The 22,754-nt window shown below is 38.4% G+C and overlaps 2 protein-coding genes across 8 annotated transcripts; both read right to left on the bottom strand.

The window, feature by feature from the left end:
* Positions 1–156: 156 nt before the first annotated feature.
* Positions 157–10,362, bottom strand: LOC120495406 (guanine nucleotide-binding protein subunit alpha-14). 2 transcript variants are annotated; one of them, XM_039694960.2, is made up of 8 exons: positions 10,230–10,362; positions 6,393–6,552; positions 5,101–5,312; positions 3,165–3,319; positions 2,835–2,963; positions 902–1,031; positions 665–818; positions 157–557 (listed from the first exon to the last, which is right to left on the bottom strand). In XM_039694960.2, exons 1-8 carry the CDS (start codon positions 10,233–10,235, stop codon positions 355–357), a joined length of 1,149 nt encoding a protein of 382 aa, XP_039550894.2. In that variant the 5' UTR covers positions 10,236–10,362; the 3' UTR covers positions 157–354. The 2 variants fall into 2 exon arrangements, with proteins under 2 accessions (XP_039550894.2, XP_039550895.2); XM_039694961.2 differs by having other exon boundaries at positions 5,128–5,312.
* A 653-nt stretch (positions 10,363–11,015) lies between these two features.
* LOC120495411 (guanine nucleotide-binding protein subunit alpha-14) lies at positions 11,016–22,713 on the bottom strand. Of its 6 annotated transcripts, XM_089116455.1 has the most exons (10): positions 21,618–22,384; positions 20,270–20,433; positions 17,352–17,536; positions 16,346–16,500; positions 16,021–16,149; positions 14,543–14,672; positions 14,301–14,454; positions 14,016–14,191; positions 13,730–13,804; positions 11,265–11,378 (listed from the first exon to the last, which is right to left on the bottom strand). In XM_089116455.1, the coding sequence occupies exons 2-9, from the start codon at positions 20,409–20,411 to the stop codon at positions 13,775–13,777; spliced, it is 1,101 nt and encodes a 366-aa protein (XP_088972581.1). In that variant the 5' UTR covers positions 20,412–20,433; positions 21,618–22,384; the 3' UTR covers positions 11,265–11,378; positions 13,730–13,774. The 6 variants fall into 6 exon arrangements, with proteins under 6 accessions (XP_039550902.2, XP_088972588.1, XP_088972572.1 ...); XM_039694968.2 differs by lacking the exons at positions 13,730–13,804; positions 21,618–22,384 and adding an exon at positions 22,600–22,713 and having other exon boundaries at positions 11,016–11,378; XM_089116446.1 differs by lacking the exon at positions 13,730–13,804 and having other exon boundaries at positions 11,017–11,378; positions 21,618–22,391.
* Between the last annotated feature and the right edge of the window lie 41 nt (positions 22,714–22,754).

Here is a 22,754-nt window from a genome sequence, read left to right as displayed (position 1 = left end):
CAACACTTTGTAGACCACAATGCAACACAGTTATGTGACGTCACATCAGATCGTGCTTAATTTACCCCCACCCCACTTAACTCTAGAGTATGATATTGGAGTTATTTTGACATTTAACCACATATTTAACCAACATACTCTACCTTAAACTGACTGTTTACAGTTCTAATTTATTGTATAGTTATCATTTTTCTTTGTGTAATTTTTTACATTTTCACCAACAGCCCAAGCATACAAACAGACAAATAAAACTAACTCATAATTACATTTTGTCCAGGAATGCTCTGTTATAAATAATGATAACACATTAATTTGGCTGATGAGTATGCAAACTGAAGGTGCATTTAGGGCTCATTAAATAACTCCATTTTTCTCTAAGGACTGGACAAGGACAATGTTTTTGACGTCAGAGAAGACGTCGCGGATGTTTTTGGTGTCCGTGGCGCAGGTGAAGTGAGAGTACATTTTTTTGGACTTCTTTGTCTCGTAGGAAATTGCATTCTGTATATATAAACCTCTGATGAAATCCATGGCATCTTGAACGTCCCTACGTTTACCTGAAGATGGCATCAAACCACAGAGGAAAGGAAAGAAAGAGTCAATTAGGTATGACAAACAAGAGATAATGCTGCCTTTCACTTTGAATGAAGGTGCGCCAAACTACCTTTGAATTTAGGAAAGTATGTTTTTAGATCTGAGAACTGAATCTTTTCAGCCAGGATGTCTTTTTTGTTCAGGAACAGGATGACAGAGGAATTAGCAAACCACTTTGAGTGGATGGCCGTGTAGAACAGTGACAAGCTCTCCTGCATACGGTTCTGTAGCCAAAGAGAGGAAGATTACTTTAGTACAAAGAGATTTATCAATTTTACACTGAAAGGAGAGATATTAGGAAGCATACATCCTTGTTATTCTCCTCCAGAAGTTGGTCGTACTCGCTCATGGAGGCTAGAAATATGAGCGATGTCACATTTTCAAAGCAATGGATCCACTTCTTTCTCTGTCCTCTCTGACCACCGACATCTACAATCCTGAAAAGACAAACAGAATAAAAATTAAGTTTAGTCACATCCACTTTTATATTTTATCTGGTGTGGTGAATTTGCACCAGGCCCAGATTTGTCCCTAAAATCGGTTCCTTATTCCCTTATCACATTTCTTCTGAATCAGATGGCTTCTCACCTTGATTTTTGATGTACAGAAACACTAGGGACAAACGAGGTCATTAACAAGACACAGTTGAGACACGAGGGCAAATTAAACACTATGGCAACAGATGAATGAGAGTAAGAAACTGAACTAGGATCATTATAAAAAACGAACTCAAAGTTTGTGATGCGAAACCATCTTAGCAGGTTGAAGGCTCATGGTGGAGGCAATGGAGGGAGCAGCCATGGTGGAGGCTTGCATGAGAGGCAAGGCAGAACCAGGGGGATGACTGACAGAGGTGGAGCCAGTTTATGAGGAGACCCAGACGAAGCGGAAGAGACCGGTCGACACCGAAGAAACTGAGACCAAGGTGGATCCCTAGTGACGAGTGGCCGAGGTGGAGCCTCGGAAGAACTGTATAGCACAGAGAGAGAGTTAAGAGACGACCTCCTTGGCCATGACAGGGCAGACAAAGAATTAAAAAACGGCCTCCTTGACCAATTCGAAACAGGCATAGAGTTCAAAAACGACCTCCTTGTTTGATCCAGGACAGGCAGAGAGTTCGAAAAAGTTCTTGCTAGTTGTTCTTGGAAGAATGAACTCACAAGGCGATGAGCACACAGAACGCTGCTGACAGTTTGAGACGATGTGTTCTTGCTGGTATTGCGCAATAGTACCCCCACACAGACGCCGTCTGCAGTGGCCAAACATAACGAGGATTATTGACGTTAACAACCAGGCTTTATTGCCCAAGCCTACCCTCAGCTTAAGGGATTACCCTACATACACTACAATGTAACGTAAATTCATAACAATAAAGCAACACCTGTCTTATTTTAATTCTGCTTCTGTTGTTTGTTTGTGTACATCATTAGCCAATGGCGGGAAAAAATGGCGCTAATATTCAGGTAACTTAAAATTCTTCTTCCCGCTCGGAGCTCCTTCCTCGAATGCCGAAATGAATGATGGGATATTTCTGCCGTCCAGTTCACAATAGCTACTAACCGATGCAACGGTTTTTAACCGTTCTTGCCAAAATGCAAATTTGTGTATTGGGACAGTACTTTGGCCGCGACTGATGACGTTTCACAAGTCCACAAGAACACAAGTACAGACAAGAAGGCATATTGAGAAACGGCCAAATTAATGCTTCCTCGCTGCTCTGTCCTCCAGCCTGTGACTCTGAAACTCATTGGACTCATCCATCTTTTAGGGCATCTCAATTTTCTAATTACACCATGAGGAGGCAAGAAACGAGGAGCGAGGAAGCTTCCTGAGGAGTCATGAGCGAGGATACATAGGTGCATCCTTCCCTTGCATCCTAAGGGGGTGGAACTAACAGGAAAGGAAAGGACATGAGGATGCACAAACAAGAAATGAGAAGCACCCATAGTATGGCATTCTTTTCTTAGCGTCCATTTCCATAGTGAGTTGTCGATTCGTTGCTCTGTTGAGAATGTCTTGTGTGGATAGGCTACAATGAACCTCTCTAAATTGACTGAACTTACTCCTGGACATGTTTTTGGGACCCGCATACCTCAAGTAAGATTTGGGCTAATTAACCGAGAGTTCTGGGTGTCTTTGACTGTAAGATAACCTTGCTTTCTGGAATACACCTCAGGAATATGTGGGTATGTTGATGGACCCATAACGTTAATGTTAAGACAGGTTGTCCATTGCCTTACCTGAGAGTCATCTTCTCCAATTCAAAGCAATAGTCTATGATGCCGGAAGTGGGGAATCGGACTTGAAGAATATCTTGATTTGTTGGGATGTAGCCTTCGGCTGTGATGCGATCCAAGTCATCAATAAAGCTTTAAGAAACACGTAATTCAGACACTTTTATTGAAAACCATACCATGTGCCGTAGAATTGGTTATGAAGGCATTGTTTGCATATTTATTTGCATATGATTCATTTCACGAATTGCCATTGGCATTAGGAAAAAGACAAGAGGAGGTAGACAAAGATGAAGGAAGTTACTAAAAGACAGGAATTGTCTTGAAAACACTTACTACTTAGTGGAGTCTAGTAACTGATACTCTCTGCGCTTTTCATAGCAGATCTTAACGGCTTGGTCTTTCCATAGTTGACGAATAGCCTCTATGTAATTTCTCTGCAGCTGTGTTATCTGATGTATGTCCAAATCCTTGAACCACTGGGCATAAACCTACAGATATCACAGAATCACGAGACTGGAAATGACAATTACAGTGCAAGATCTTTATTAAAAAGTGTCCCTATTATGCTATTTTAAAGGTTCCTAAATTTCTCCTCCAAATTTTTTTACATGCATCCAAGGTTCAAAACTTTAATTTTCCTCATAATATACATTGCAGCACCTCCTCTTTCTCACAGTGTCTGAAACAGTTCGATAAATGTTTCAGTGTTTTTAAACCCATCCTTTCCTCTGATTGGTCAGATGGCCCAGTTTTATGCGATTGGTCTACTCTGCTCTAATTCACCTTTGGCTAAGCCACGCCCTAGAATGTAGATTGACCAATCACAGTGCAGCCAAGAACGAGCCCCCACAGAGGTCGGACACTTTTTCACAGCCCTCCATTGATTTTCAACACAGGCATCTCATATTTTTGGTCTCGCCAGGCTATTACCGTCGTAGTTTTATCCAAAATATGGTTAAACGTTGTGCCTGGGGCATTTGTAACAAAGATACGCGTTTCCCAGAGAGGTTGGAGGGGGGTGTCTGTTTTTTCCCATCCCAAAACCGAAGTCAAATCCTGACAAGTGTCGTCTTTGGATTAAACTGTGGATGTCCTCAGTCAGCTAAACCCCTCAAAGATCAACAAGCACATCTAACCTTACTGTGAGTGTGAAGTTATACAAGTTAGACCGTTTTATAATGTTTTAGGTTATGATTTCGGTTCTCATACTGGTTGTTGATTCGCTAGCACACGCTGCTAATAAATACAACGTTATACTCATGTAGTCTGTTTGCTTTGTAATAGCGATTATAGAAGTGAATAGAGACCTACCCAGCTTTGCATGAACAGTGTTGCTCCCTGATATTGTTAGTCCCAGCCTCCGTCTCGATTAGGATATGCGTGGTTCATTTTTTTGACTGTGACCGGTAACGTTAAGCTTTTGCCTCTATTTTGGATGCCTTGTTGTTCTTGCGTTTCACCTGAATGTCTTGAATATAACCTTCGAACGCATATTGCAGCCCCGTTTGCCTACTTCTATCGGACACTTTATTTGCTGCTTTATAAAAGTTTGATAACATTTCAGCAGGAAGAGCTGTCACAGCATAAGCCATGCAGAGCGCAGATGAAGTTTGACGGATGTAGCAACAGTAACTAAGGGGGGCGGAGCTTAGCCAAAGGTGAATTGGTGTAGTGTTACACATTTATTAAATGTTTAATTTAGGTTCCAGTACAATAGTATATAAACTGAGAAAGTCTAGTAGACTGAATTTAGCATTTGAGGTATAAATGAGCAAGAGATCCTGCCAGTCCTGGTCTCTCTATTGTAAGTTAAATCAATACTCTTTGTCTTTAATGATTGGTCTATTCTGGGGAGCATGATTCTTTTGTGTAGTTAACTTATATTTGCTTTTTATTTAAATTTCCGTTGTATTGTGCACTACTGGGCCACTGTACCAAAGGCTGGCATTATGCAATTACAATCTACATAGGTTTGTGCAAGAAGTAAGACTGGAATTACTGACGACTCGTTTCAGGCAGTTCAGAATCGGTTTTTCTATTGGGAGACAATGGTCCTGTCCTAAATGGCACCTAAAATTGCGAGTTTTTCTTAGTGTTATTATAAATGTATACATAATTTAATAATTAATATTTTTTATAATCTATAATAATTATTTTTTTTTATTTATTAACATTTGCCAAACCCACTACTATTATGTAGTTTTATAATAGTAGTGGGTTTTAAATAGGATTGTTGATATAAAATGGCCCTCATGAATCTCCGGCTCACCAGAAACACACTCGGGCTCTTGATCACCTCGTTCTGTAGGTTGGAGTAGGGAATCTTTAGCGTGTTCATGGCTTCTGTTATTGCACTCATAGCTTGTAAGATATTCTGGAAAACCAGTTTAGTGTAGCTACGCCTCTCATCAGTTGAGAAGCCCTTTCCATGAATAATCCTCATTTGCTTCGTAAACGTTGTCTTTCCACTTTCTCCCGTGCCTAAATGAAAGCAAAACATTTTAATATATATATTTATTTTTTTATAATTTCTTTGTAATTTTTCTTCAATTTAATTGTCTTTTCAGAAAGCTCAGCACTGAGTGTGTTTTGATATTTCTTCCTTAAGTTTTATGAACTCAGAAAATACACAGACGAGCCATTACATTATGACAACCTACCTAATAACCTGTAGGACCTCCTGCAGGGTTGTGGTGGTGTACCGCAAACCCACTTTTCTACTACAATTACAAATGTTCAGTCAGTTTAACTTGGAGGCCAAGGCATTAACAGTGGTTCCTCGAACCATACCTTGACGAGCAGCATGGCATGGCGCATTATCCTGCTGGTAATGGCCATCACCAGCAGGGCATCAGTTGCCATAAATGGGTGCACTTGGTCCACAACAATGTTCAGATTCCTGACAACTGTCAGGGATTGTGCTATTGGGAAGGAAATATCGCCCACAGATTAACACCGCCCTGTCCGCCCAACAGTGCATCCAGGTGTCAAAGCCTCTGTTGGAAATACGCACTCTACAAATTCTACAAACAATGCCCCATAATGACAAGGTGAAAGAAGTTTGTTTGAAATCTTTGCAAATTTATTAAAAAATAAAAAAATAAAAACGAAAAAAAATCACATGTACAAGAATTTGTACAGCCTTTGCTCAATACTTTGTTGAAGCACCTTTGGCACCAATTACAGCCTCAAGTCTTTTTAAGTATGATTCTCCAAGCTTGGTACACATATTTTGGGGTAGTTTCTTTCATTTTTGCAGAACCTCTCAAGCTCCATCAGGTTGGATGGGGAGCGTCTCAGGTCTAATCAGCTCTTATATAATCACATTTCAGGAAAGTCCCTCAAGAGAAATTGCCCAAAATGGTATTTACTAAAAACAAATGTTCATGCTCTGACTAAATTTATTTTCACAAGAAAAAAAAAGTCTTCAAATAAATTTTCACCAAGATAAATTCTATTTTGTGTGCTTATTTTTATACCCTTTTCCACATGATAACTTAAAATGAATCAACGTGAAAGTTTTAATGCAATTCAGATAAAAGACTGACAGAATCATCTCACCTAATAAAAGCAACTTGATTTCTCTCCGTTCTTTTTTCCTCTGCTTTGCAAGGATGTGTTTGATTTCCTTATTTATGGCGATGGCATTCCTTTCATCTTCAGGCAAGAAGTAGGTGCAACATCCACAGTAGTACATCCCCATTTCTCCAACAGAAATTGACTGTAAACATAAATAATTATTGGCATTCAGCATTAGCCATATTTTGACCATGTAGTTGGGGTAAATTTATGTTTTTAATATGGGGGAACACTTCTCAGATAGCAAACTGATATTGAATAAACGTAGAAACGACGTTTCTCGTGACTGACATTGTTTTGCTGGTCGATTTTAGTCAGACGCGCCAATATTCAAAACTAACGAAAAATCGACAGAGTTAGTTGTTTTCCTAACGTTGAAACGATGTTGATTTCAAGTTGATTTTGCAATTGAAAAAAGTGACGCAATCCCCCTGAATTCACCCTATAATCGTATATGCAAATTTGGCAGTTTGGGTTTCTTGGACGTGTGCTGGGAGCATGGAAAAAGAAAACCCGGAGTGGAGTTTGAGCGGGGTAATTTAAAACCTTTTGATGCGGTAGAGATTTAAAACTCTTATCCAAACCGGTTTTTTTTCTCCGTTGCCAGGTAACACGTAAAGCCGGTATTACTCGATATCAGGGCTGTAACCACCACCATAGTGTGTTGTTCGGATTATTCTTTAGAAAAAGGTTAAAAAAGTTACATTTTAGGGTGGTCTAACAGCGCCTGTCAATGGGCTCTATGCACGGCGTTATTTCCGGTGAAGGATTAAGGATGCTCGATAACTTCCGCCGATCATAGAGTCCAATGCAATACCGAGAATTTATATTGAATTTTATACTCCATGGTTATATGAAACGTTAGTCACAAAAACAGATAAAACAGACACCCCTCGTTGTGTTTATGCTTCTTTTTAAAATTATATTAAATAAACATAACTATATATAAAATTACATCTAAACGTACGTTTTCGTTTCAAAGACGGGAGGACAGTAAATATTCAAGACTCTGCCATAATCCCGTTTTCTCCGGTTTTCCTCCGCTTTAATCTACACAACCGGAAATGGACGAGCATCCTTACGTCAAATGCGGAACTTATGCGTGCATATCCACAAGTTTCCTACGCCCCATGAGGCCTTGCGTCAAAAGTGGGCGCGACTTCCGGTTGGAAGTAAACAAAGCACGATTTGACATGCTTGACACTCGTTCATTCAACAGTTGACAGTCATTCAAGTTATAGCGATCCAAACTAGCTAACGATGTGGGAACACAACCTCAACGAAATTAAAAAAGGTGAAATAACAGTACCTTTACCCTCCGCAGTAGTTGATTGGGAGTATTATAATAACATTATTAATAATCAATACTCATCAAGGCATGGTGACAGACAGTTGTGCGAGCTGACAAACAATTAAAATAAAAAATACACACTTAGTCATTGTGCTTTGGAGTTTATTCAAAATTATAAATGAATGTGCTACTTGAATACATTAACTGGCACATTTGGTATTCTGTCAACACAGGCTTTGATCCTGAGTTTAGGTGCAACATCAGTAGAGAACAGCCAAACACATGCTGATAAAAGTTTATAGAATATTAAGAATTTAAACAAATGTACACAGGAAGATTCGTCGTCTTTTGGGAGGTGATGGAAACTACAGTCGTTGGCAGGAACACTCTGATTTCGTTTTCAGCTTATGTTCAAAACAATCACGTTTAAGCCACTGAACTAGTTTAGACCGGTTATACATACAACCGCGAACAGCACATGTTGTCCATGAGCTCCGTAACGACATCTCTCATAAAGATTTGCGTCTTTAAATAGTAAAATAATTCTCCGAAAAACAGCTAGCCTCTTCGCTAACTAACACACAAAATACCATTGGAATGCTACTTCCGCCGCCTCACCGGAAGTTTCACCCACTTTATTTTTTACAGGAGCGCCCCTCGGAAACTTGTGGATAGCCCATACTAATGACTAGATGACCAATTCCGAGAAGATGGCCTTACTGTAACCTGTAAACAGAAGCAGCGCGCGAATTCAGGGCTTGACGTTATACCCTTTAGTTTTAACGGCCAGTGCGAGCCGAGGTAAGAAGTAGTTAAACATTTAATATTTGCCAATTGTTTAACACTATAAATGTTAAATGGACGACGGTAATATCTAGTGAAGCAAACTACACGATTTTAAATGTTTTTAAATGTAGCCGTTTTGAATTGAAAATTGAGCCGAGCATTTTGCAATTTGAAATGTAACAAAATACATAAACGGAAATTAAAGTATTTAACTAGAACTTTAATCCTTAAATTCAAACTAGAACAAATATAATTTTGTCCGCCACTTATCACAGCCCATTCTCACCCCCAAGGCGTCACTTAACTGACGCCTTGGGAAGCATTTGGACATGCTTCAATATCTGACGCTTTAGGCGCCCTTTAGCGTCAGTAAAGCCTAGTTCACACTACGTGATTTTAAGCCCGATTTAAGCCCGATTTGCAAATCGTTGAGTCGCCGACAAGTCAGGGTGTTATCGCGTGCAAATCGCGGGCGATTAGCGGACGATTAACGCTCGCCAATCCGTTAGTGTGAAAGAGCCAACAACGCACCAAAGACAGCTCGCAGACAGGTCACCGAGCTCAGAAAAATATCTAGCATGCTAGATATCTCGAGCAGTCGCGCGACTCAATCTCAGTGATGTCATGAGTACAGCCAATCATAGCAACGCATGGGTTGAGGACACCAGGTAAATCTTACTTTTTCTTTTCTTTTTTGCATTTTTTTTTCTCAGAGCAGATCGTCGAGCAAACAGTGTGCAGCACTAGTTTCTGTCTGATGTCCATATTCGCGTGTTGTGTTCTTCTCTGCAGTTTCGCGTTATTTCTGGTTCGTTTTATTGCGTGGTTTTTCGTGACAAAACATGGTTTCTAGACCAGATAGAATCGTGTTGTTGTCAACTCGTCGTTATTTGTTTGATTATTTTCAAGATTTAGACCGTATAGTACTGAAACAGCTCTCATTGAGTCACAAATGATATGCTCTTATCATCCGATCGTGGTTGTATCTCTATGTAGTGCGTTGTCAACTCGTGTAGTGAGTTACCTCCTGTTGTGGATCAATCACGTTGTGTTGTGTGGTGTGAACAGCTAAACAACTTGAACACTCATGATTTCACTGAGAGCAAGTCATGTAGTGTGAACTGCACAGTTCAGCCCGACATTTTAAAATCATGTAGTGTGAACTAGGCTTAAGATGACGCCCTAGGATCGCGTGTACCCTACCCCCACCCCACACCTAAACCTAACCGCGTCCTCTAACAGACGCTTTCCTTTAGCGTCAGTTAGATGACGCTGTAGGATCGCGTCATGTAAGTGACGCTAAAGGGCGCCTAAAACGTCAAATATTGAAGCATGGTCAAAGGTGACGCCTTGGGGTGAGAATGCGTTGCTTATCAACAGATCTGGCCTTATAATATGGAATAGGTATGGAAGGGATTAACGTTGTACACTTCAAAAATGACATGAGGTAATTGTTTGTTGTGTGATATAATATTGCTTAGTTAAAATAATGGAATACATTTGAATTGTTGTAGCCTAGATGAAAGCGATATTAGGCTGCACTCGAAACAGCACTCTTGCTTAAAATAAGCCAAACTTTTTTCAACGTGTAGATCCAAACATCACCTTTAATAATAGTGTAAAAACAGCTCTGTAATAAAATGTAAACTATACTTAAATAAGTAAACAAATAAACAGTCATAGGCTATATCGTATTTAACATCAGCAAAAAGGGAAATAGGGTAATAAAGAGAATCACCCACCTTCATACAACAGGCTTTCCACCTTCCTTGAAACAAACAGTGACCGTGGCACCTTGAATGAGTTTTCCTGAACGCAGTTTTCTGTAAATCACTTCAGATTTACCAGTTGCACTTCCTGAAAGCCTGACATTAATGCATCATATGCCAGGTATGTTGTAGAGCAAAAGACAACCAATGAGAAGTCAGTGGAATGCGCCATGGGAATTTTCCTCCCAGGTTTATTTAAACTGACACATCTTTTTAACTAGCCTAGTAGTTCTTTCCATGCTGTTTATTATCTGTTTTTGTTGATTCATTATTTACTTGCTAGGGAAGAACGGGGCTAGTTGTCACACAGGGAGTCGTAAAAGCTATATTGGAGTGGTTGCCACTTTTTTGTGCCACAATTTATTAATTACATTTTTTTTTTAAAGAACAAGTACACTCTATTTAAAATTGTGGCATCACTATTTAATTTTTCAATATGTTGAATATTTAGGCTATGAGGTTAGATCTGCTTCCCTGAAATGGACACCAAAGGCGTGAGCATGTAAATATATATTATTATTTTTTAACAAAAGTATAGTGAAAACCTTAATTACATTTCTTTCAAGCATGCTCTGTCATCAATGATGTTAAAACATAGATCATGCAAACATTGCTTTATAAAATAGCAGTGTCTTTAAATGTAGATGAGTTGACATTAAGATCAAGACTGAGTGAGTGCAACTGAAGGTGCATTTTGGGCTCACAATAGCACTTTATTTATATACATTTATTCTACATTATAGATATCATTATACATATTTATAATTTCATTCAAACAGAGCGTCAAGATAGTGTTTCACAACGTTCGGGAGTATCTGGCCATCAATGTATTCCATGGCACAGATGAAATGAGAGTAAATACAACTGGAGTTCTCCTTGCTAACTGCTTTCTGCTATACAGTATACAGGTACAACTAAGAAAATAGATCAGACAGATAATGCTGCCTTTCCTTTAATTTAATGTGCACCAAAGTACCATCAAATTCAGTATGTTTCTAAATCCGAGAACTGAATCTTCTCAGCCAAGATGTCCATTTTGTTCAGGAACAGGATGACAGAGGAATGAGCTAACCTTGAGTGGATGGTCGTGTAGAACAGTGACAAGCTCTCTTCCATACGGTTCTGTAGCCAAAGAGAGGAAGAGTACACAGATTAACAGATGTATTACACAGGAAGGACAGGAGGCATATGAGAACTAACAAGAGGTAGGCCTTATAGATTGCAACATTCCCCTTTTCCAGAAGTTCAGCATTGTGTTGTCTTCTGGTTCTGTGGTTGAGCCGCATTGAGTGACACTGCTGACGTAAGACGCTGCTGACGTGTATCTGGTGCGCCCGAGCTTCGTTTACAGTCTGAGGGAGACACACGCTAATCTTCACAAACATGTCGAAGGATTTCGACACAGACTTGCATTTTTTTTTTTTGCCTGGCCATATTTATTTGACGCACCAGATACACGTCAGCAGCATCTTATGTCTTCAGCGTCACTGAACGCGGATTGACAACAGAACTGGAAAACAATGAAATGCTGAATAAAGTCTTTGTTTTTGTTATTTTTGGACCAAAATGTATTTTTAATGCTTCAAAAGATTCTAACTAACCCACTGATGTCTCATGGACTAATTTGTTAATGTATATGTCTTTATTTCCTATACGGTATTCGGACAGTATACGGTACATTTTCAATGGAGGGACAGAAAGCTCTCGGACTAAATCTAAAATATCTTAAACTGTTTACGTTCCGAAGATGAAAGGAGGTCTTACGGGTTTGGGACGACATGAGGGTGAGTCATTAATAACATAATTTTTATTTTTGGGTGAACTAACCCTTTAACTGTGTTTTTGTGAGGAAAAGACCATCAATCCTATGAAGAATTGCAAACAGCATAGAATTAAAAATGGAGAAATATAAAACTACTCATTTACAAATGTTGATTATATGTATAAAAACAATACATTATATATATATATATATATATATATATATATATAATTTAAATTATATATAAATCTACAGTATATACAGTACATGAAAATATTTATTAAATATATACAATATCTCAAATATGATTGTTGATATAAACTGGCCTTCGTGAATTTCTGGGCTCAACAGAAACACACTCGGCCTCTTGATCACCTCGTTCTGTGGGGTGGAGTAAGGAATCTTAAGGCTTCTATTATTGCACTCATAGATTGAGATATTCTGGAAAACCAATTTAGTGTAGCTATGGCTACGTCGTCAGTTGAGAAGCCCTTGAATATTCCTCATCTGCTTCGTAAATGGTGTCTTTCTGCTTTCTCTCATGCTTAAATAAAATAAAAAAATAAAAATAAAAATCATGTGCTTCTGCATTGAAAACCTGGACACCTGGCATTTTTCAACTGCCTGAAAATAAATGCACATAATAGTGGATTATATAACTTTACACTCTAAAAATAGCCATTATGTGATCTGTCCTGTATTGATGTCTTAATTGTGTATTAATTGAATTGTCTTTTCAGAAAGCTCTTCATTGAGCTGTATGAAACCAGAAAATATGTCATAAATGTTTCCGCTTTAGTGTTAGGAAAGATAAAAAGCAAGTTGAAGATGACATGATGAACTATGTTCGTTTTCAGAGTAATAAGAAAGGCAATTATGTAACAAAATGTTTCACTTTCACAGTACTGCCTGTAACTACTATATACTGTACTTTGAGCATATTGAGCCTTTATTGAACATGAGACAACCGAGTGAAGGGGAACTGAAGTCATACATCCTCCATGAGAAAGTGAATTTAGTTTTAAGAGTCACAGGTCTATTCAGTTGATGATCACAGGTCATGAATGTCCCCTCAAAAGATAATGAAACAAACTTAAAATGCCATTTATCTGCATTGTGTCATAATATATAATGCTCCAAGTTTACCTTGCCTTTTAGAGACCCCCCAAAAAGTAAATATTTCAAACTTTCCCCCCTTGTGTCTTTGGGAGGAATCTATCTTGTGAGAAACCAAAAATAAACACACATCATCACTTCACATAAATGAGATCGTGTGGAAGTTTTAATGAAATTTCTGATAAAGGACAGACAGAGTCATTTCACCCAATAAATGCAATTTCAAGGCATCGAGTTAGTTAAGTCTTTCCAAGGGTGGAGATAGGGAACGCTATCTCTTTCAACGAAAAGCTTTTGGGATTTATACGCTTCAAACGGTATACCCAAATGGTTTAAATGAAGAACTGACGTTAAATTGTTTCTTGTAAACATTTTAATTTGTAATTAAGTTTATTAATTTCTTGTGTTTAATCTGTTGTTTGTTTCCGTTTTATTTTTATTTATTTATTTTCTTATACTTTTCCTTATTATTATTTATTTTTGTAATTGTTTATAAGGGTTACATGTGAGCGGTTTGTTTTGTTGTTACTCTTTGTGTGTCTTTATGTTGGTAACTTGCACATGACTTTGCTGATTGGATGTTAATGGGGTTCACCTGTGATGTTTAAAAGCAATCTCTTTGTTGTTTCACACCACACACTCACTGATGATGGCTTAGGCTGAAACGCGTCTGTGTGGACATAGTATAATAAATATATATGAGATGCAACCATAGAGAGTGCGGTTTTTCATCTTTATTTTGATTACTGTTTTAGAACTCGCACCCACAAACGTCTTGGTAGTTGAGCAATAAATAATGATAACACATTCATTTGGCTGATGAGTATGCAAACTGAAGGTGCATTTAGGGCTCATTAGATAACTCCAAAATCGTTTAAGACCTTGACAAGGACAGTGTCTTTGACGTCGGAGAAGACTTTGCGGATGTTTTTGGTGTCCGTGGCGCAGGTGAAGTGCAAGTAGATTTGTTTGGAGCTCTTTGTCTCTTTGGAAACTGCATTCTGTATATATAAACTTCTGATGAAATCCATGGCATCTTGAGCGTCCCGACGTTTACCTGAAGATGGCATCAAACCACAGAGGAAAGGAAAGAAATCAATTAGGTATGGCAAACAAGAGATGAATGAATGCTGCCTTTCACTTTGATTGAATGTGCACCTAACTACCTTTAAATTCTGGAAAGTATGTTTTTAGATCTGAGAGCTGAATCTTTTCAGCCAGGATGTCTTTTTTGTTCAGGAACAGGATGACAGAGGAATTAGCAAACCACTTTGAGTGGATGGTCGTGTAGAACAGTGACAAGCTCTCCTGCATACGGTTCTGTAACCAAAGAGAGGAAGATTACTTTAGTACAAAGAGATTTATCAATTTTACACTGAAAGGACAGGAGAGATATTAGGAAGCATACATCCTTGTTATTCTCCTCCAGAAGTTGGTCGTACTCGCTCATGGAGGCTAGAAATATGAGCGATGTCACATTTTCAAAGCAATGGATCCACTTCTTTCTCTGTCCTCTCTGACCACCGACATCTACAATCCTGAAAAGACAGACAGAATAGAAATCAAGTTTAGTCACATCCACTTTTATAATTTATCTGGTGTGGTGAATTTGCACCAGACCCAGATTTGTCCCTAAAATCGGTTCCTTATTCCTTTATCACATTTCTTCTGAATCAGATGGCTTCTCACCTTGATTTTTGATGTACAGAAACACTAGGGACTAAACGAGGTCACACGAGGGCAAATTAAACACTATGGCAACAGATGAACGAGACTAAGAAACTGAAGTAGGAACATTACAAAAAACTAACTCAAAGTCCAACTGAAGCAAAACACTAACAAAGATCTGATGTGACATTGCCCCCTTTCAAAAAGGCATATCCCCATACCTTAAAACAACAACAAAAGTCTAACATGGGAAGGCGGGCAGGGGCTTAGGAGGAGGCCGCAGAGCTGGTAGACGGCAAAAATTCACTGCAAACATGATAATATAATATGATGACCTCTTAGATGTCAAAAGCTCTAGGAAAATTTGATTTCTCAGTTCATCACCCCTTTAAATAAACAAGATTTGGGTTAATCAACCTTAGGAATATGTGGGAATGTTGATGGACTTAATCTATTTCATCTATGTTTTGATCATCGTTATGATGTTCCAACGATCAAAGTTTTCTGAAAAAGATTAGAAAATGCTGCCACTGCCTGGGAACTTTAAAAAAAAAACAGGCAGGGAAAGAGTTAAATATACATTTAAAGGTAAATTTAAATATACATTTAAAGGTAAATTTTACATAAATTTAAAGGTATATTTCAAATAAATAAAAAAAGATACCTAAATAGGAACATAGTAGTATACATAAAGTGCAAAGGTGATATATACTGTAAATAGAAAATTATATATATGATGTTATAAGTTCAAGAAAACTTACAAGTACTGTATACTTGCAGTGTAAAACTACTAAACTACTTCAAAGAGTACTTTCATAAACTAAAAATTGTGCTACACGTATTTAATCAGTATACCTATAAGTTCACTTATACACAAGTATACTATTATACACTAAAAATGGGCCAATTTAATCCTTAGTACTAAAAAAGTACACATACAAGTTTACATACTAGTACGTACATTTACTTACTACATAAAGTACTGTATACTGAAAATATATTTGAACTTAAGTGTTCTTACAAAAAATAAGTATACATTAATTATATTAAGTGGAAACCGTGATACATTGTCATTATTGTGTTATAAAATGACTCATGGCGTGATTTTGGTCATATTGCTCACCTCTACTTCCACAGAAGAAATCATGACAGTTTCAGGTGAACAGTCTCTTGCAATGCCCGCATAATAATGTAAAGACAGGTTGTCCATTGCCTTACCTGAGAGTCATCTTCTCCAATTCAAAGCAATAGTCTATGATGCCGGAAGTGGGGAATCGGACTTGAAGAATATCTTGATTTGTTGGGATGTAGCCTTCGGCTGTGATGCGATCCAAGTCACCAATAAAGCTTTAAGAAACACGTAATTCAGACACTTCTATTGAAACCCATACCATGTGCCGTAGAATTGGTTATGAAGGCATTGTTTGCATATTTATTTGCATATGATTCATTTCATGAATTGTCATTGGCATTAGGAAAAAGACAAGAGGAAATAGACAAAGATGAAGGAAGTTACTAAAAGACAGAAATTGAAAACACTTACTACTTAGTGGAGTCTAGTAGCTGATACTCTCTGCGCCGTCCATAGCAGATCTTAACGCCTTGGTCTTCCCATAGTTGACGAATAGCCTCTATGTAATTTCTCTGCAGCTGTGTTATCTGATGTATGTCCAAATCCTTGAACCACTGGGCATAAACCTACAGATATCACAGAATCATGAGACTGCAATTACAATTACAGTGCAAGATCTTTATTAAAAGTGTCCCTATTATGTTATTTTAAAGGTTCCTAAATTTCTCCTCCAAATTTTTTTTTAATGCATCCAAGGTTCAAAACTTGAATTTTTTTTTCTGAAGGTGTCTGAAACGGTTCAACTAAGGATTCAGTCTTTTTAAACCCATCCTTTCCTCTGATTGGTCAGATGGCCCAATTTTATGCGATTGGTCTACTCTTCTCCAACTGGCGTAGTGTTACACATTTATTAAATGTTTAATTTAGGTTCCAGTATTATAGAATATAAACTGAGAAAGTCTAGTAGACTGAATTTAGCATTTGAGGTATAAATGAGCAAGAGATCCTGCCAGTCCTGTTCTCTCTATTGTAAGTTAAATAAATACTCTTTAATGATTGGTCTATTCTGGGGAGCATGGTTCTGTTGTGTAGTTAACTTATATTTGCTTTTTATTTTAATTTTTGTTGTATTACTACTGGGCCACTGTACCAAAGGCTGGCATCATGCAATTACAATCTACATAGGTTTGTGCAAGAAGTAAGACTGGAATTACTGACGACTCGTTTCAGGCAGTTCAGAATCGGTTCTTTCTATTGGGAGACAATGTCCTAAATGGCACCTAAAAATTGAGAGTTTTTCTTAGTTATTATATATGTATAAATAATTTAATAATTCATATTTTTTTATTATCTATAATAAATTTTTTTGTAATTTTATTAACATTTGCCACACCCACCACTACCCACAGGATAGTTGATATAAAATGGCCCTCATGAATCTCCGGCTCAACAGAAACACATTCGGCCTCTTGATCACCTCGTTCTGTGGGTTGGAGTAGGGAATCTTTAGCGTGTTCATGGCTTCTGTTATTGCACTCATAGCTTGTAAGATATTCTGGAAAACCAGTTTAGTGTAGCTACGCTTCTCGTCAGTTGAGAAGTCCTTGCCATGAATAATCCTCATTTGCTTCGTAAACGTTGTCTTTCCACTTTCTCCCGTGCCTAAATGAAAGCAAAACATTTTTAATATATATATTTATTTTTAATTTTTAATCTATAATAATTTTATCTTTTTCATTTTTCATTAATTTAATTGTCTTTTCAGAAAGCTCAGTGCTGAGTGTGTTTTGATATTTCTTTCTTAAGTTTTATGAACTCAGAAAATAAACAGATGAGCTGTAGTAATAATAACCTGTAGTTCCTCCTGCAGGGTGGTGGTGATGTAGCGCAAACCCGCTTTTCTACTACAATTGCAAATGTTCGATTGGGTAAATGTCAGGTGAACTTGGAGGCCAAGGCATTAAAGAGACACTTCACCCATTGGCATTAAGCTTTGTATCTTTAGAAACCCAGTCATATTTTTGAATGGTCATGGTTTATTCCCTTATTTTCCCCTGAGATGGGAGAAATAAGGATTTAAGTGTTTTACTTCCTGCTTATTGTGACGTAAAAATCGTAACTTTCAATTCAAGGGTGTGGGACCCACTCAGCCTACAAGCCTATTATCAGTGGGTGGGACTTCACTTGCAGAAACCATAGACAGTAAAAGAAATGGACAGAGCGATCTCATTGGAACTCCATTGAGACGATTGTAGCCCGTTTTTGGCGATTTTTTTTAGCACTTCCGTCCCTGACGCACAGACTCAAACAGGGCTTGACGTAGTTGTGACGAGAGCAACCGTCTTTCTTCTAGTGCTGTGGCATGAGAAATCTGAATCATTCCCTTCTGAAACTTGCAGAGGCGGAGAGTGTGAGTTGGAGCTGTCCATGAGCTAGGAGAAGGAGACAATTTTGCTAGGTATTCTGATTAATTATTTTGTCATTTTGCCTCCACGTTTCCCCGATTGCGCGCGAGCTTCTTCTCATGTCCATACGGTAATCTCTCTACTGTGCGACAGAGAGTCGCGTGGGTATGATGCAATCGTTAGCCTACTTTCACTAAAACTGCTTCTACGGGGCCATAACATAAGCTACAAGGTAATGGAGCATTTTATACATTGTCGTGTTTCTTTAGAAATAAATAAAGGACAAATGAGGTCTTCAAATGCCTCAGATGTAAAGTTATTCGCTGTCAAAGTGACGCCAAAATGAATGGGAGTCAATGGGAATGCTAACGCAAGTGAAGTTCTGCTACAAGATGGCAGCTCCCGCGAGGCTTCAACTTCAGAAACTGAAATCAATATCAGCCATCTTGTTTGGAAGCAAAGCTAACAAGCGTTGTGGAGATAGGAAGTTATGACAATAATGGAAGAAACTAAACATGATATTGAAGAAGATGATGTTGAAATTCTGCTGCTCGAATCCGATGTTCGTGGCTATCTTTACGAGTCGCAGTATAGTGAAGAGCAGCTGAGGCTGATGGAGGAACAGGAGGCGGCTGCCTGTCGCGGACGAGGAGCCCGGACTGGCTCGAGCTGGGTGGACTGCTGGTGCCTGAGCTTTCGCTGTGCACTACGGACAAAGATAGAGTCCGTCTGCTGAAGAGAATTTCCAGACTGATCTCATGAAATGGCGTATGTATGACACACCAATTCGTATTTTCCATTTTTGGCGTGCTATCAACACGTATCGCTTTTCAGTGTGTTTTATGAATGTCATTGACTTAACGTTACATTACTGTATAAATATATGACCTACCCCAACCCCGTCCCTAAACCTACCCATCACTGGGGTTAATAGCATTTATGAGTCTTCCCTTACCATCTTAGGAAAAAAATAATCGCTCCCCAGATGTAGGTCTACATTTTGCTTCATTTCGCTCAGACATTTAACAGCGTAGACATACACGCATACACGCGGATAGCTCAAAATGCGTATAAATGCGTCATTTTCAGATCTCTCCAGAGAGTATCAATTGTGTTCAAGTCTGGGCTCTGGCTGGGTCACTTAAGGACATTCACAGAGTTGTCCCGTAGCCACTCCTTTGTTATCTTGGCTGTGTGCTTAGGGTCTTTGTCCTGTTGGAAGAGGAACCGTCATCCCAGTCCGAGGTCCAGATCGTTCTCAAGCAGGTTTTCATCAAGGATGTCTCTGTACACTGCTGCATTCAGCTTTCCCTCGATCCTGACTAGTCTCCCAGTTCCTGCCGCTGAAAAGCATCCCCACAGCATGATGCTGCGACCACCACGCTTCACTGTAGGGATGGTGTTGGCCAGGTGATGAGCAGTGCCTGGTTTCTCCCAGACATGATGCTTGCCATTCAGGCCAAAGAGTTCAATCTTTGTTTCTCATGGCCTGAGAGTCCTTCAGGTGCCTTTTGGCAAACTACAGGTGGGCTGTCATGTCTTTTACTGAGGAGTGGCTTACATCTGGCTCTCTACCATACAGACTGATTGGTGGAGTGCTGCAGAGATGGTTGTTCTTCTGGAAGGTTCTCCTCTCTTCACAGAGAAACGCTGGAGCTCTGTCAGAGTGACCACCAGGTTCTTGGTTACCAACTAAGGGCCATCTCCCCCGATCCCTCGGTTACTGACTTATGAATTTCCACATGATTTGTCTTAAATCATATTATAAAAACACCACATAGACATAAACAACATTAAAAACTTGATGTTCACCACAGAGTAAAAAAACCCCAAACTGAGTCTGTGACTAAATTTATTTTCACAAGAAAAAAAGTCTAAGATAAATTCTGTTTTGTGTGCATATTTTATACATTTTTTCACATGATGACTTAAAATGAATCAACATGTTAAAGTTTTAATACAATTCAGATAAAAGACAGAATCATCTCACCTAATAAAAGCAACTTGATTTCTTTCCGTTCTTTTTTCCTCTGCTCTGCAAGGATATGTTGGATTTCCTTATTTATGGCGATGGCGTTCCTCTCATCTTCAGTCAAGAAGTAGGTGCAACATCCACAGCAGTACTTCCCCATTTCTCCAACAGAAATTGAGTAACTACAAAAACATAAAAAAAAATAACTATAGACATTCAGCATTAGCCATATTTTGACCATGTAGTTGGGGTAAATTTATGTTGTTAATTTGGGGGGAAACTTCACAATTGAAAAAATGACGCAATCCCCCTGAATTCACCCTATAATGTTCGAAAATGTAAATTTGGCAGTTTGGGTTTCTTGGACCAGTGTGCGGGGAGCTGGAAATAGAAAACCCGGAGTGGGGTTTGAGCGGAGTAATTACAAAACCTTTTGATGCGGTAGAGATTTAAAACCACTCTTATTCAAACTGGTTTTTAGTTTCTGTGTTGCCAGGTAACACGTAAAGCCGGTATTACTCGATATCAGGGCTGTAACCACCATAGTGTGTTGTTCGGATTATTCTTTAGAAAAGGTTAAAAAGGGTGATCTAACAGCGCTTGTCAATACTAAAATAACTAGATGACCAGTCAATTCCAAGAGGGGCTTTACTGTAACGTTATAAACAGAAGCAGCGCGCGAATTCAGGGCTCCGTTAACGTTACCCTCTAACGTTAGTTTTAACTGCCAGTGCGAGCCGAGGTAAGAAGTAGTTAAACATTTAATATGTTTTTTAACAATATAAATGTTAAATGGACGACGGTAATATCTAGTGAAGCTAACGATTTGTTTTTAAATGTAGCCGTTTTTAATTGAAAAATAGGCCTAATAATTTTGAGCCGAGCATTTTGCAATTTGAATTTTGAAATGTAACAAAATAAAGTTACATAAACGGAAATTAAAGTATTTAACTAGAACTTTAATCCTTAAACCCAAACTAGAACAAGAAAATATAATTTTGTACCCGACGTATCAACAGATCTGGCCTTATTATTAACTGATGTAGCCTATGGAAGGGATTAACACGCTTCAAAAACGACATTGAGGTAAACATTGTATGCTTTGTTGTATTATATTGAATATTGAATGTGAGATGTGTGATATTACATTTTAATTGTTTAAAGCGATATTAATGCACTCAAAAGCACTCTTCCTTAAGCAAAAGTTTTTAACGTAATGTGTAGATCCAAACAACACCTCTAATAGTGTAAAAACAACTCTGTAATAAAATGTAAATGTAGTCTATTAAATAAGTAAACAAAACCATATATCGTATTTAACATCAGCAAAAACTAGGGAAATAGGGTAATAAAGAGAATCACCCACCTTCATTCATACAGCAGGCTTATCTCCCTTGAAACAAACAGTGACCGTGGCACCTTGAAGGAGTTTTCCTGAACGCAGTTTTCTGTAAATTACGTCACGTTCGTTCACTTCAGATTAGTTCCCGAAAGTCTGACATCAATGCATGAAATGCCAGGTATGTTGTTGAGCAGAAGACAACCAATGAGAAGTCAGTGGAATGCGCCATGGGAATTTTCCTCCCAGCCTTCATTTAAAGCGACTGACACATCTTTTTACCTAAAGGTAGCTCTTACCATGGTGTTTATCTGTTTTTGTTGATTTATTATTTACTTGCTTGGGAAGAGTGGGGCTAGTCACACAAGGCATCTGAAAAGCTATATCGGAGTGGGTGCCTCTTTTTTATGCCACAATTTATTAATTACAGTTTTTTTAAAAAACAAAACAAGCAACTCTATCCAAAATTGTCGCTTCACTATTTAATTTTTCAATATTTTGAGTATATAGGCTTTGAGGTTAGATCTGCTTCTTCAAATGGACACCAAAAGCGTGAGCATGTATAGTTATTTTTTAACAAAAGTATAGTAAAAACCTTAATTACATTTCTTTCAAGCATGCTCTGTCATCAATGATGTTAAAACATAGATTATGCAAACATTGCTTTATAAAATGGTAGTGTAGGGGCAGATTCTGTTTCTTAGCCCTAGTTTATGGATGCCGCTCTAATGATTGACAGGTACGCATAGAATGTTGTCTTGCCTTAATGTAGTATTTATTGCCTCCGAATATTGTTTTAGACTATTTAAAGGTGTGGTGGAATTCCACTGGGAATTCCAGTGAGTAAAAGAAAGTCATTTCTACTCTCAGAAAAAACATAAAACAAACACAACAGAATTTCATGGGATGCACATAACTGGTGTGCAGATGCTCATGCATGGTAAAAATAAACGATGTACAGCAGAAAATGTGGAAAGAAGTGCTTTTGAGGACCAACATGTTTACTTACATGTTAGGATTTTGCAGTCTGCAGTTTGTCCCTTGATAACACCAAGGAGGCCACGCTTCTCTGATGGGTCGTCTGCTCCGCCCTGGTCACCTGCACTGCCTGCTCCGTCCTGGCCTCCCGTCCTACCACAGTCTCTAGGCCCTCTTCCGCTCGAC

The sequence above is a fragment of the Pimephales promelas genome, chromosome 2, assembly GCF_988280905.1.
Source record: "Pimephales promelas chromosome 2, fPimPro1.hap1.1, whole genome shotgun sequence".
In the NCBI taxonomy this organism is placed as follows: Eukaryota; Metazoa; Chordata; class Actinopteri; order Cypriniformes; family Leuciscidae; genus Pimephales; species Pimephales promelas.
Note: the sequence above shows the minus strand (reverse complement) of the source record. Positions and strands in the feature narration are given on the sequence as shown.